This window comes from Poecile atricapillus, chromosome 14, assembly GCF_030490865.1.
Source record: "Poecile atricapillus isolate bPoeAtr1 chromosome 14, bPoeAtr1.hap1, whole genome shotgun sequence".
Taxonomy (NCBI): Eukaryota; Metazoa; Chordata; class Aves; order Passeriformes; family Paridae; genus Poecile; species Poecile atricapillus.
In genome coordinates this window covers 16,638,733-16,653,932 of record NC_081262.1, presented here as the reverse complement: position 1 = coordinate 16,653,932, position 15,200 = coordinate 16,638,733, and the positions used below count along the sequence as shown (strand labels likewise).

The window sequence follows — 15,200 nt, the reverse complement described above, 5'->3', positions numbered from 1 at the left end:
TGGAAAAATAGAACAAGCTTTTCCTAGACAAAGACATTTATTAAAAGTTAGTCTGAAATAAATTCCCATAGTCCCCAAAGATCTTTTCATTGTCCTTGCAGAAATGAAAACCAGTCTGAGGAGGTGAGTCCTTGAGCAGGGGCCAGAGGCAGGGAGGGCACAGCTGGCACTCCAGCCCTTCCTGACAGTGATGCCAGAGGCAGGGAGGGCACAGCTGGCACTCCAGCCTCTCCTGGCAGTGATGCCAGAGGCAGGGAGGGCACAGCTGGCACTTCAGCCCTTCCTGGCAGTGATGCCAGAGGCAGGGAGGGCACAGCTGGCACTCCAGCCCCTCATGGCTGTGATGCCAGAGGCAGGGAGGGCACAGCTGGCACTCCAGCCCCTCCTGGCAGTGATGCCAGAGGCAGGGAGGGCACAGCTGGCACTCCAGCCCCTCATGGCTGCGATGCCAGAGGCAGGGAGGGCACAGCTAGCCCTCCAGGCCCCTGATGGCTGCGATGCCAGAGGCAGGGAGGGCACAGCTGGCACTCCAGCCTCTCCTGGCAGTGATGCCAGAGGCAGGGAGGGCACAGCTAGCCCTCCAGGCCCCTGATGGCTGCGATGCCAGCTGCCATCCGGCGGGGCAGGCTCTTGGCAGCCTGGCGGAACTCCTCTGGCTTGGCCTTCAGCAGAGCTACAATGTTCTGCAGCGTCCGTGACGGCTGCAGGCCCAGGGCATCCATCACATTTATGAGATAATCTGCAAAATTAAGGAAAAACTCGTATTTAACTGGCAATAGACACTGTGAGATGAAAGACAGCCCTGCTGGTGACGGAGGGAAGCCTGTCCCCAGCAGTGGCTGGAATGCAGCAGTGGCAGAGCAGCCTGTGGCTGACGCCAGCCGTGCCGGGGCCGGTGCCCGCGCTCACCGATGTCCGTGGCCAGCTGCTTGGTGGCGTGTGGGGTGAGCTGTGGGATCTGCAGGATCACCTCACAGTACGTCTGCATGGTGGCCCTGGCGATGGAGCCCAGCCAGTAATCAGCCACGTTGTCCAGCTCGGGCAGCTCGTCCCCTGCACAGACAGTCCCGTCAGCCGCCAGCTCCTGACCCGCCCGTGCTGCCTTTGCACAACACATCATCCCAGCTTAATAACACCTGACTGCTCCTTCAGGACAGGGAGGCAGAGTTTATCAGCTGCTTTTGGAGTAATCAAAGCAGTCCTGTGCTCTGCCTGTACTGTACACCACTGACATGAGCTCCAGACACAAAACACTCCCCTGGATACTCTCCAGGGAAGTCACTCCCAGAGGGCTGATGGGGACCAGCAGGGACAGGGCACTGCCTGGCACCTCCCACAGGATCCTCTCCCAGGAGCAGTTTGCAAACCACGGCACTGACACGGATTCACACGAGGTTTTTTCCAGCCCTTAAGGCAGTCTGTGTTCATTAGTGTTTTGAAAATTATCGAGCCATTACAACATGTAAATGCTTCAAGGTGACATAATAATAAATGCAAAAGCCTGAACTAAAGAGCATACTTTTGGAAGGTTCCAGGAAGACTGTAAATACCAAGCTCTGTGCTTTCTTCACTGTCTGTGGAAATAACACCATAAAGAGACTAAGCCCAGCACGAGGTACACTGCCAGCCTGCAGGGAAAGGCGTTAGGTGGCTACTGCTGTTACCTGCAGCAGGATTAGTGACACAGCAGCCCCCTGGAGCCAGAACAGGAGACAAAACCCAACAGAACTCTGCAGACCCCAAAACATCGTTTTAATGAACACAGAGACCAAGCCAAAGCTTGCAGCTTGAATTAAACCTAAAAAAGTTTTACTCATTATTTAGAGGCTACTCCTGGTTTTACTGAAGGACTCTTGGAAGAAACAGTGTGATAGGAAAGGTATGTCCAATGGTTTTGTCACTGTAACACATCTCACCCATGTAATGTCAGGATGGGAAAGCTTTCCCCAGACACTCCAAGCCTTTGGCCTCTCCCTACCTTGCTCTGGGGGGTATGGCAGTTTTCCAGCATGTAATGCCAGCTCCAAAGCAGAATCCTCTTGAGTGACAAATGGCTCAAGGTGCAGAGGAAGCGACATAATGTACTGGCCAATCTAGAATAAAAGGACCAAAAGCTGAGTCACTCAACAAATGGGAGGCAAGTCCTTTACCAGAGAAAAAGTCACCTGCAGTAAATACACCTGAAAGCAGAGAGCTGAGCCTGACAGCCACTCACTCACCTACAAATTGACTCTCGTGCACCGTTGCACTTGGTACAAGAAATAGTTTTTCACAAGGTCAGAGAAGCAGTCACTGAAACACTCATGGTAAGAAAGACCTGTATAGAGAACTGCTTCTTCAAGCAAATCTTTGCTCTCTGGAGTGTTCCCAGCAATTTGTTTTCTAGAGCAGAAAGACAGTTGAGCTCTCTTACATTGCTGATATATTCCAGAGGGGTCAGGCTGAAATTTGGCAGGTCATCTGTCAGGGTCTCACCAATGCCACCAGAACTCCAGCCCTGTAAGACAGAAAGTGCAGCATGAATTGATGACTTCCCAGAGCATGAAGCCTGTCAGTATTTCAGAAAGGGGTGACCCAACAACATGACCTGTGACTACCCAAGGGATTCTAGGAAGCAGAACACAGATGGTGAGGAAACTGTTTACCATGTTATCGTTTGGGCCCAAAACACCCACCCTTTTTCCACCCAGCTCCCTGTGGGAAACATGCTCAGACAGGTCAGAAAAGCAAGACCTCAAAGAAACACCAGAGCCTCCAAACACCTGTGCTGCAAAGGCTGTGGGTGAGGGAAGGGAAAGCGTTCCAGTGCCCGCAGCTCGTGGGAGAAATGTGGCACCAGAGAGAACCATTCTGAGCAGGAGACAGACAAGCAATGCCAACCCAAGGGATCCCCCAGGCAAACCCTGCCTGTTCAGCTGAGCCCAAGGCCCCCAGTGCCCACCTCCATCCTGGGGACCAGCAGCAGCTGCTGCTTGATGCGCAGGAACACCGAGTCGAAGGCCAGCTGATGGGACAGCTGGTTCAGGCGGCTCAGGGCCGCTCGCGACGACGACAGCAGGTTGTGGTTACTGGTGCCTTTCTCCTGACAGACAGAAAAACATTTACACACACAAGCACTCAAGTGGCCACACAGGGGCTGTGTTAACATGCTTAACATGCTTGCAGAGGTTTTATGAGGCCCTCCTTGTGCAGCAGAGCTTTCCTCGATGATGGCACAGCCCGTTTCCTTTGGAATGACCTATTCCAAGCAGTCATTTAAAACAGAAACTGCCACTGCTCTCTGAACTGCAGGACAAGGAATCAGAATCACATTCCAGCCTCCCCAGGCTCTGGCACATGCTGGATACTGAGAAACTTGCAGAGAAGATGGCAAAACTGCCTTTTACTCAAAGGGAACAACTGATGCCCTGCACGGAATTACGTTCTACCTGAGGAGTACCTGTGCAACGGGGCAGTTTAGTCAAGCTTTCAAGTCAAACACATGACAATAAAGGTGGAACCACAAAAGCTGCAGGTAAACCAAGTGCCAAAGAAATCAAAACATTTTGAGGAAATAAAACTCATAACCTTGAATTCACTACTTCATGTGACCAATGATGGCAAACATAACTTAGATCCACGAGAAGATAACTACAGTCATTCTACCCTGTTCACAGATTCATGCATGAATGATCCTGCAGAATTCTGTTTCAGACTGGACAGGACAGCAGAGTCTAAGTGGCAGAGAAAGCCTCAGAAGGTGGTGTGTGGGCTCCAGAATTTGAGGTGGCTCCAACACAACCTTCCTAATGATCGCTGCGATAAAATCTCCCTCACCTGAGCTGATAAGGGCATGTTTGCAAAACAGAGCCAGGATCTGGGGAGAGATGGAATGAGTCCAGACTTCCTGGCTTTGGACATTTCATCTCTCCATGTATCAGTATCTCTGCAGAACACAGCCCACAGAAAGGCTGAAGCCCAGCATGAAAAGTCTTTAGACTGGAGGGAAATCCAGGTGTCATCTACCCAATATGGGCCCGAGTGCACACTGGAATAGAGCAGGCTCTCCAGGCACCAGGGCTACCTTCAGGGTGTAAAGTGTTTCCATAAGGCTGGCATACTCAGATGGATTCTCCTTCAAGAGGTAATTGTATTCCTGCCAGGGATTTTTTACGGAGCTCTTCTTTTCTGCAGAACTGGTGTCCTGAAAGCCAGAAAGACTGCAAGGGCTGTAGGAGTCTGAGAGATACTTCCCAGCAGTTGATAAAATCCTGAAAACAAGTACACAAAAGTCACCAGCAGAACCCTCTGGACTCGGCAGTCCTGTCCTCATGCTGGCCCAAGGACCAGCACCACCCTTGGGTGACTTTGAGGGAGAGCATTCACTGACAGACTCCAACTGCAGCCAGTCCTCTCAGCCACTGTGCAGCTCAGCAGCTGCAGAAGTGCTGACAGCACAGAGGGGTTTGTGCTCTGGGAGCATGAGGGCAGTGGGGCCCCACGGAGCACTGCAGGCCAGGCTCAGCACTTCCAGGAGCCACAGGCTGAGCAGTGCATGCTCACAATGAGGAGCAAGATCTGCGTGTGCCTGCACTCCTCAGGTTACAGAGAAGCCATCAGGTAAGGCACACCTACACTCATTTCAGCACGTGATTCATGCCCCGTGTCACAAGGGTGAGGATCTTGCCAATTTGATCTGGTGGAAAATTCCTTCCTGACCCCCATCTGGCAGCCCATTGGTGGCCAGCCAGGTATCCAAGGAAAAGGATTCTGGGGGTTGTCTCAGGGAATATGATGGAGTGGAACACTCTGTGCCCCATCTCAGTGCTGCCTTTCCCTCCATGGTCTATGCAACCAAGGCACCTTGGGGTTTGTTTTCTTTCAGCTTGGTTCCTACACTGACAGCTCATGAATTAAGGTCACCAGTGCTCACCTGCTGGCCAGCTGCTGCTCAAAGTCTCCACACTGATGAAGCAGTTCACCACAAATGGAAATTATCCTGGGAAAGAACAAGACAAAAACACACTGTGAGATTTGAGGCAGATAATGCCAGACCCCCCCAGAGAACCCATCTCAGACCCGTGTCAAGTAATTATTAAATGCCATAACCAAACCACAGCCCACATCTGTCAAGAGTCAATTTGGTGATTAACTCTGCATCCTTTTGACAACACTGATTTTTTTTGCCCAATGGCCTCATCCACCTGCTGCTTCTTGTCATGGTGGGGAAGGTCAGCTCAGTGTCACTGGGGAAAATTCTAAGAGCTGCTAATATGACAAGGGCTATGAGATGCAGCCTTGCTCCAGGCAGGGTGGGGAGCCCCACAGCCCTCCCCTCCCAGGAGCAGCCTGAAACCCATGACTGACACTGGTGCTTCCAGCAGCACAGCGAGCTCAGCCCTGTGCTCTGCACTGGGAACTTGTGCAAGCTGATCCCAAGTAGCTCCCTTTCAGCTTTGATACAAAAATCAGCTCTGAACCAGACAAAAAACCCCAAACCCTTTACCGGACAGAGTTTTGGAATGCAGTCCAGTCCTCCTGGAACGGGGAATCTGCCAGGACATCATCCAGTTTACATTTCTTTCGTATAGACTGCAGTGTATTTGTGAAGTCAGATGTGTACCTGCAGTGAGAAAAGGAGCAGAGAGAAGCACCAGCATAAGAAAACAGGCTGGAGAGCAGCACAAAGACGTGTCCTGTGATTTGCTCAGTCAGCCCTCAGCAAGGGCCAAACATGAACCAGAAATACTAAAAGGAGTACAGAAGAGACACCCTGGTTCCACTCCAAACAGGTGGATGTGAAGAACTGATCAGCCACAGCCCACTCAAGCCTAGAGCTGAAGACAAGAAGTGTGAAAGATGCTGCGTGGCTGCCTCAGTTTGCTGCCTGTAGATCACCAGGAGCTCCCTCTACCCCTGAGAAAGGAGGAGTGAGACATTTTAGTTACCACTATATTGATCATCTCCTAGAAAGACCAGGAAAAGTTTATATGGCTCCTGCAACTCCATCATCACTTGGCCCTTACTCCAGAACATGGTGACAACAATCTCATGAATTTGTTTTCTCAGCTACTCCCCAGATGAGAGCGTGGATAAAAAGAACATTCTGTCTTCTACACACCCCCGTTTTCTTTTTAATGGTGCCCATAAGCTGGAGGCAGGTACATTGCTCTGTAATTGCCTATAAAGAAGGTGAGATCAGAGATCTGTGCTTTCCTCTTCCCCCTTCCCACAGGGCAGCAATACCTGATTCATACCTTGTGAGCAGCTCTTCCACTATCGTGAAGGAATAAGGAGTAAATCAGTATAGGAACAGAAAAGTGATACTTTAGGACAAGACCTAAGAGTGAACCTCACTCCGTGGGGTATCTCACACTTACAGGCAGATCCTGAATGTGAGGTCACTTGTCCTGGACTGTGTATTCATTGAATCAATAAGGTTGGAAAAGTCCTCCAAGATGATCAAGTTCAACCTCCAGACTTATGTCCCCACTGAGATCTACTTTCATCAGCCTTATCTTGTTTTGGGAAATATTTTCTCCTTCAAAAGTATTTATTAAAAATGAAAACTCTGCCCAAGCAGAATATAAAACAGCTGGCAAACCTTTGATTTAGCCATAAAATCTTCCATTTTTCCTCTAGAAAACGGCCTGTGCTCGAATGAAGCAGCAAGAGGGATATTGATGATTCATGGTACAGTCAGACACTTTCTGCTCTCAGCCATTTTCCGTAAACTACAAAGTCCTTGGCCACAAGCTGCACACTCACTACCTGCTGAGGATAAATGGAGCAGTACCTAAAGGCACCTTACTTTGAGAACAGGGCCTTCAGGGCCTTCAGCAGCCCACACACCCCCAGGCCATCCGTGAGCTTGACGCAGTTGTCGATGGCTCCGGCCGCCAGAATGAAGAGTTTGTTGACTGAGTGGTTCAGCTCCTGGACACAATCAATCACTTCCCAATGCTCCTAAACAACAACAGCAACAACAAAGCTGAGCCTGACTCTTCTTCCAGGCAATAGAGAAAACACACCTTGTGTAACACAGTGCTCTCCTACAAATAAAAGGAAATAGAAGCAAAAGGGAGAGGGGCAAAGAGAGCAGTAACCATGACAAAGACCCCTGTGTGTAGTGGAAGCTTCAGCCTCCCCCTGGAACAAAGACTGGTACATTACCAAGGGCACTGCACTGATCTGGATGAGGAGATTCTCTTCTTCCAGGTCTCCATATTTGAGTTGATAGGGCTTGTATGGAGCATACACCACTTCCACCAGCTCCATCACTTTCACCAGGTTCTGCTCCTCTGCAAAGAATCAGATGTTCAGTCTACAGAGAGATGAACATGCTACTAAAAGCCTCATTTCAAGCCACATGAAGTTCTTCACTAGAGCATGCTGCCTGCACAGGCTTGGAATGCTGCCCAACAGCTTCAATCTCAACTACACAGATTGGGTTTTTCATTTTTTCAGAAACAAGATTATTATCTCTACCTGCTTCCTAAAACCAAGATGTTCTACCTCAACAAATGCCTCAAGAAAATTAACACTCACTGACCCAAAACAGCCTGGGTGACAAAAATCTATCAAACATTCCAACCTACAGCAGAAGAATTGAAACCATCTGAGAAGTGAAACACATTACACCCACAGCATCAAACAGGGGCAATCCTCATTTATCAGAAAGCCTAGCTCACACTTAAAATAATTGACACTAATTCAATTCACTCAGTGCTACTGTGCCAGCGTTCATCAAGCAGAGCTGAACGTGAAGCACAAACTCAGCCTGTCAGAGCCATGCCTGAGCTGGGAGCTGCCAACCCAAACACAAATCAGGGCTGAATGGTTATTGCTCAGCTCAGAACTGGACACCAGCTGCTCTCACTAAGCTCTGCCAAAATCAGACCTGCTGCAAACCAAAATGGCTTTGAATCCTGGCTATCAGAAAAGACTTTCACACCCTGAGGACAGGAGAGCAATGGAGCAGTCTGTCCAAAGCCAGCACTGTCTCCGTGCTTGGACATTTTTGAGACCAGACTGAACAGGATCCCAAGCACCACGGCCTGAGCTCCCAGCAGATCCTCCTTGGAGCAGGAAACTGGACCAGATCATCTTCCAAGGTCCCTTCCAAACTGAATTATCCTGTGAATCACAGCTGAGCCCTCCCCTCACATACACACAGGAACTGGTTTGACTCTTCTCAGCTGAGTCACCTGGCCTTTCCATTCTTGAGATATTTCTTTTCTCAAACATCTTACCCCACACTAAAAGATATGGAAATAAAGGCTTTGGGATTTGGTTTTTTTTAACACACTCAGATAACAGTTCAACAGTGGTCTTCCTATTCCATCATCTTCTAGAATCTGGCATTATTTTTCCAAGTCCTTTTTAATAATTTCTGTAATGAACCACAAATTAAGCTAGAAAATGACTGATGTGTATGCAACCAGACAGACAACAGACACAGTCACACTCCCTGACATTGCTCAGCAATCATAATTTACAGGATCAAGAAAGAATCTGGGTTTAAACAGCTCAAGACAATGTTATGAGGAACCAAACACAGGAAGCACAGCATCAGGAATGCTCCATTAGCTTTAATTTTGGATTTTCCCATAGGCAGCCTTTGAAGCAGCCCCACCAAATTCATAAGGGACTATAAATAGCCAACAGCTGCAGTCAGGCGTAAACTTGTGCAAACACAGCACCTCAGTGCTGTGTGCTTTGTGGGAATTACTCAGCAATCATGACCAAAATGACAAATGTCCCAGGGAGGGGAAAGCACAGGGCAGATTTGGAAACAAACACTGAGGATGCTGCTGGGAAAAAACACTGGGCATTGTCACTTGATTAAACCTTAAGCCAGTAGCAACAGAAAAACTACAAAATCAAATACAAGCATCCAATGGATGCAGCCTTCAAGCAGGTTTTCTCTTGTTTAGTGAGGTGTGACAATTCCAGGAAACTCCTCAACTTTTCTGCTTTGTGATCACTCACAATGGGTCTCGCTGCCTCCCTGGAGACATTTCCTCATCTGGGAGACAGAAGAAACAGTAAATCTTGTAAAAGGAGAAGTGCTAAATGCTATTTACCCTGCAGAGCCAGCATGCTCAGGACAGGGCTGCTTCAGGAAACACAGTGCTGTGTCAACAGCTCCTGTGTAAGATACACACACAAACACAAAGGTGCAAGTGCCGTGGAACTGGGCATTGCTTAGAAGAGATAACCCCTCCCTCACCTAAAACTAAACAAAATCCCCCAGTGGGACTTTACAAGGGGGGCAGCACAGGATGACAGAAGCCAGTGGCAGAGCCTTACTGAGGTTTGGCAGCATGGCCACCTCCAGCCCCTTGGCGAAGTGGACGGTGGCATCGTGGAGCTCCAGCAGCTGGCTCAGCTTGGTGTCCTGGCCCGTCCTCTCCATGGCAGTGCTCAGACACACGGGGATGGAAGGCACCAGAGCTCCCAGAGTTTGAATCAACAGCACAGTCACGATTTCATGGGGGTTCTTGAAAACCTGTGGCAGCAGAACAGCTGCATTACCTGAGAGGAACACGCAGCAGCAGAGAGCAGCAGGCAGCTTCCAACTCTGAAGCACCTCACAAGGGGTGGAAAACCCAGAAGCACTCAGCTAAAGCTGACCTAGCACACAGGACAGCACGTCTAGGGCAGTACATATTTACTGCTGTGCTTTGAGGACAGCCACCAAGAAACTAGAAGCACAGGCACAGGCCAAAAACTGAATTCAGAAGAACACAGGCACTACAGTGATTCAAAAAACACCTGGCAGAAGAGGGCATTTGAAACAGTGCACTCAGTTTACACAGGTGTGTTGGGAAACAACATTAATCAGTAAAATATGAAGACATAGGACTACATCACAAGCCAAATTACTGGTCAGATAGGCAGAAGTCAGCAGTGGAAAGGCTAGAAAGCCTGTAATCAACTGAGAATCAGCCACTCCACTAGCATAAAACATTTACAGCCTTCATTGTGACTTTTTCATCAGCTATCCTGTTCATTTACTTTGAAAGCTGGGTTTACCATCAAAAAGGTCCAAGAGTTTTTCAGAAAGCAGAAGCAGCACAGGAGATTGATATGAGCTGTGCCCCATGTGCCATTTCTTACAATCCCAGTTCAAAGAATATCTGCTAAAATGTAACCTGACATCTGACCTGTAAGTCACATTGAATCATTAGGCAGAAAAAATACATTTCAAGGAAACACTGAGCTCCTCTGCAGCACAGGCCTTGCACTGACACTGGCTTTGTGACATGAAGATAAGAATCTCTTAGCCTTCATGGATGAAAAACTCTTCAACAATATGAACTTATTTCTTCATTTCACCAAAGGACAAAAACTTTTTTTGATCCTACATTGTTCTTGGCAGGGAAAACAAGAACACAGACTCCAAGGGGTGACAGCAGAAGCCCTCAGATATCTTACAAAGAGCAACACACATCAGTCCAGAGACCTTGAGGGCTTCCTCCAGGCCAAGTGATAAAGCAATTCAGGCATTTCAAATGTCTTGCAACAGCACACACTTACAACACCAACAAATTAGTTTTAACTTAAGGTACAGATGAAAGTGATAGAGCAGCTTTAATGTCAATAACACAGCAACCTTGCTGCTGGTGGAACACCAGAGCTCACACCCTGTCTGCGAGGGCTGGACAAGGAACAGTAAATGGGCTGCAAATCCCATCCTGCACCCATCAGGCCCGGAGTGTAAGTCAGGGAGAGCAGCCACGAGCTCTTCAGAGCTTTGTGAGCATCCAGAGGGTGCCCAGCCCTGTCCTCTCCTGCCCCTGCAGCAGCATGGACCTGTCTCTGCACCTGTGCTGCCCACTGCAGCTGGCTGTGCCAGGTCCCCAGGAGGGTGTCGTACAGCTCGGTCAGCTGGCGATTCAGGCTCAGGTCACTCTGGCAAAGCTCCTGCCACACGGCCACCAGCTGCACCTGATGGGGAACAGAACCATCTGAGAAGAAAACTGACAGCTCTTGGTTTTTTTATGCCAGACCCAGCACTCCCCACACACAGCACCTCTGCCAAAACGTGAGGCTCACCCTTGCTCCCCTCTCCACGTTTCAGCCTAACACATAATTCAGCACCACAGAAGGAAAAGACTTGCAGCATGAAGCTTGAGGCTTCTTAGTGATTCAAAGATTTAATTAACATTGGTATTTTACTCATAAAATGAGATTGCAACTGATACCCCCACATAATAGTTGAAATACTTGGCAAGACCCAGCCTTGAACTTAATCCTCAAAAGTCACAGTCATGTGAGAAATTTGAAGCTCAGGTTATGGCTACAGAACTGTCTGGAATTCCAGCTTTTAATCTTACCTGAAAAGAGTTTACAGAAGGCAGCAGCTGGCAAGTTGCAGTGATAAAGTTACTGCTGACATGGGCACATCCACAGAAAGCAAAGCAGAGCCATGAGGCACAGAGAAATGGAGCAGAACACACATATCCTGTGTGTGCTGCAGGAAGGGACACAAGGACCCAAATGGAGAATTACTCCTGCAACACGGGGAGTCACCAAAGCTGGTCAGAGCCAGCAAGAGAAGTGGAAGAAGGAAATACAGAGGAACAGGTGCCATCCCCCACCACAGCACAGCTGAGATCCGTGGGGCAGCAGCTCCCTCTGCAGCCAGAGCCCAGCAAGAATTCCAACTTTTATTCTGCAATGTTAAAACCTTACCAAAACACTTACCTTGTGACACTTGTAATAATAAGCGAGAAGCTGGGGCATCCGATCAATTTCAGTGAAGACTTTAACAAACATTTTTGCTTGATCTAAACAAAACAAAGTAACAGGCATCAGGAGCAGCCTCAAAGCTGAGGGTGGGACATCAGTCTGATGTCATCTCTGGTTTGCTTATTTTCTCAAACAGGAGCAGAACTGCCTGAAACCCATCCTCAAACAAGATCAAGCAGCAGACACAAGGAATGAATTTCACTTAACCAGCACATAGTATTAACACATCCAGTATTAAAGCCAGATAAAGCCAGAGCATTTCCTAGAAGGAAATAATTAGTTTCTAGAAACAAGCCAGCACTCACAAACCTAAAGACACCTGATAAAGGCCTCAGCTTTGCTTTCACCTGTCCTCAAAATGATCCCTGTGCCTCAGACTAACTCATGGCACAGCTGCTCCTGCACAGAGCTTAGAAACACAGGTTCCTCAAAAGTCTGGTTTGTACCCCATAGCCCCAGATCCCTCCAGGACCTCAAGGTGCACAAATATGAGTGTCAAGAACCACAACTACTTTAAAGAAGTGCTGACAGCAGCACAGGGAAGGAACAGCACAAAGAACTGCCCAAAAAGACAAATTTTCTAAGGAGAATTTATAAAGCTGCTTTTACAAAGTAGTAGGAAGTCAGAACACTTCTAAACAAATTTCCTTCCTGATTACACCAACACCTTGATAACAGAAAACCAGGGACCTTCTGCTTATTTGAGCAGCACCTCCATCTCACACATCCACATGGTCCATAACATTCTGTAATCTTGTTTCCTGCAGTGGCCACAGGTACCCCAAACTGCAGGAAAATCAGAGTAGCACTGGCCTGCAGGCAGCTGCAGAGCCCAAAACATTCCAGGGCATCTGCTCCACCAGGAGAAGCCCAGGACCCAGTATCAGGAGCCTTCAGGACACCAACTCTCCACCCAAACCCTGTTTTAAAGACAATAAACTCTGTGCTGACAGTAAACGACACCAAGAGCTACTGACCTACAGACTGGGAGTTAAAAGCAGCAACAATCTGAGGGCTGGCCATGGCCTCCAGGCGGTTCTTCAGTGCCTCCAGGTGCACACACTTCTCTGAGTAATCCGGTGTGTCCACCAGCATGGCCAGGCTGCTCTGCATGCTCGTCAGCTTGGCTGAGATCAGGGACACGTCCTGCCAGCAGGGGAAGGCAGCCCGTTACCAAGGGCGACCTCAGACAGCGTCAGCAGCAGCGATGTGACTCACAGCCGCTTCAAAATCCCACTTTTAAACACAGTTCCCTGAAAAGCTGGAGGCACAAAGACCAAATAACTCAGTATTTACCTGTGTTTTAAGAGTCTCTTCAATATCTGCACTTAGTGTGCTCCATTTGTCAGCTTCCTGAAGTGACTCGGCAGCCAACTGCATCCTGGACTTCACTCGGTCAATCTCTACCAGAACCTGAAGGAAAAAACACAGTGCTACATCCCCCACTGAAAAAATGACTGTCACACACTTGGGACTTATCTTCTGCTTAAATTTATTTTAAAAACAAAAAGGTGTGAAAACATTATATTATTACAAGAAGATGTAATGGTCTGAAGGAGCTAGAGATGTAAAATCATCTTTCAAAGTCAAACATGACAAGGTTAGTTTAGGTTAGTTTGAATTCTGGTCTTGTTCTTTCAGTATCTACTTTACCTGAAAATGCTCTGCACCCCAGGCAGAAAGCAGTGTCCCCAGGCAGGTACCAGCAGCTCTGAACAGACACCTGAGCAGCAGCTGTTCCTCAGAACATGCAGACTACACAGGCCTGTGTCACCCCCACCTTCCCACCATTAATGTTAAAAGAAGCTGCTTTGTCTATCTTAAGTTCACAAGATCATTTCATATTAACAACTCTGGAACCTGTAGAATTTCACGAGTTGCAGCTAAACACTAAGAACTGACCTGCATAGACTGAGCTGTGTCTTCTTCAAACTTCTTTATATCTTCTTTAACAAGGATCATCTGCTCCTTCAGGAATGTCGCCTCCTGTTTCAAGACTTCCACCTCCCGCAGGACTCTGGGCATGTTCTGGAGAGCCTGATGGCTTGTTTCTGCAGGAACACAGAGCACTCAGGGAGGGGTAAAAGCCCTTGCAGGAGCAGGTGGGCTTTCAATAATCTTATCTAGTCTTTAGCACTTGAAATAACCCAAGACTAGACAAAAAAGCAAAACATCAAAGATAAATCTTCAGACGTATCTTTAAACTTTAAGTATGTATTTTATGATGGGACCATTCAGGTTTAAAAAAGCCCTCTGAGACCATCAAGTCCAGCTGTTCCCAACAGTCCAGTCCTGCTCCCCCAGCACTGCCAAGGCCACCGCTAACTCACATCCCCAAGTGTCACAATCACACAGCTTTTTAATCCTTCCAGGGACTCCAACGCTGGCCTGGGCAGCCTGTGCCAGGGCTGGGCAACCCTTCTGGAGAAGAAATGTACCCTGCTACCCCATCTAACCCGGCGCTGGCAGGAGCTGCTGTTTCCCAGCACTAAGGGAGATGTGTTGGTGAATAACCACGAGAGCCGAGGTGGGTGCGAGGATCCCCGAGGCCCGGGCAAGGCTGGCAGGGCGGGGATCGCCACCTGGGCAGCGGCACATGTCACCTGAGGTGTGGGGACACACGGGCAGGGCCGGGATCGCCACCTGGGCAGCAGCACATGTCACCTGAGGTGTGGGGACACACGGGCAGGGCCGGGATCGCCACCTGGGCAGCGGCACATGTCACCTGAGGTGTGGGGACACACGGGCAGAGCCGGGATCGCCACCTGGGCAGCAGCATATGTCACCTGAGGTGTGGGGACACACGGGCAGGACCGGGATCGCCACCTGGGCAGCGGCACATGTCACCTGAGGTGTGGGGACACACGGGCAGGACCGGGATCGCCACCTGGGCAGCGGCACATGTCACCTGAGGTGTGGGGACACACGGACAGGGCCGGGATCGCCACCTGGGCAGTGGCACATGTCACCTGAGGTGTGGGGACACACGGGCACGGCCGGGATCGCCACCTGGGCGGTGGCACATGTCACCTGAGGTGTGGGGACACACGGGCAGGGCCGGGATCGCCACCTGGGCAGCAGCACATGTCACCTGAGGTGTGGGGACACACGGGCAGGGCCGGGATCGCCACCTGGGCAGCAGCACATGTCACCTGAGGTGTGGGGACACACGGGTGCCGGGAGCACACGGGCAGGGCCGGAGCTGGAGCACACCCAGCCCATGGCTGCCACAGAACCCCGCACCTTCCACGGCGTTGTTGACCTCCTGGATGAAGAGCTGCAGCTTCATCACCAGCGTGGCGGCGTGCGCGTCCACCTTGCCCGGGGCCTCCTGCTGCACGGCCCGGAACGCCGCGTTCACCCAGCCCTTCACCTCGAACTCATCCGACAGGAACCGCGAGAAGTCCATCGCGGGGGACAGCGGGGGGACAGCCGGGGAACAGCGGGGGGACAGCCGGGGGGAC

At 49.7% G+C, this 15,200-nt stretch overlaps 1 protein-coding gene across 1 annotated transcript; it reads right to left on the bottom strand.

The window, feature by feature from the left end:
- Positions 1 to 43: 43 nt before the first annotated feature.
- On the bottom strand, positions 44 to 15,179 carry COG7 (component of oligomeric golgi complex 7). Its single transcript, XM_058849535.1, has 17 exons — positions 14,980 to 15,179; positions 13,639 to 13,787; positions 13,033 to 13,149; positions 12,714 to 12,882; positions 11,692 to 11,774; positions 10,810 to 10,932; positions 9,292 to 9,490; positions 7,153 to 7,280; positions 6,791 to 6,945; positions 5,486 to 5,602; positions 4,913 to 4,978; positions 4,064 to 4,250; positions 2,942 to 3,082; positions 2,414 to 2,497; positions 1,979 to 2,093; positions 910 to 1,053; positions 44 to 739 (listed from the first exon to the last, which is right to left on the bottom strand). The coding sequence occupies exons 1-17, from the start codon at positions 15,143 to 15,145 to the stop codon at positions 573 to 575; spliced, it is 2,310 nt and encodes a 769-aa protein (XP_058705518.1). The 5' UTR covers positions 15,146 to 15,179; the 3' UTR covers positions 44 to 572.
- Positions 15,180 to 15,200: the final 21 nt, after the last annotated feature.

Coding starts and splice junctions, on each gene's coding strand:
- COG7 (XM_058849535.1), bottom strand. CDS start 15,145: ATGGACTTCTCGCGGTTCCTGTCGGATGAGTTCGAGGTGAAGGGCTGG. Junction 12,883..13,032: donor AAGAGACTCTTAAAACACAG/GTAAATACTGAG, acceptor CCCTGCTGGCAG/GACGTGTCCCTGATCTCAGC. Junction 7,281..9,291: donor GGCCATGCTGCCAAACCTCA/GTAAGGCTCTGC, acceptor GATTCTTTGCAG/AGGAGCAGAACCTGGTGAAA.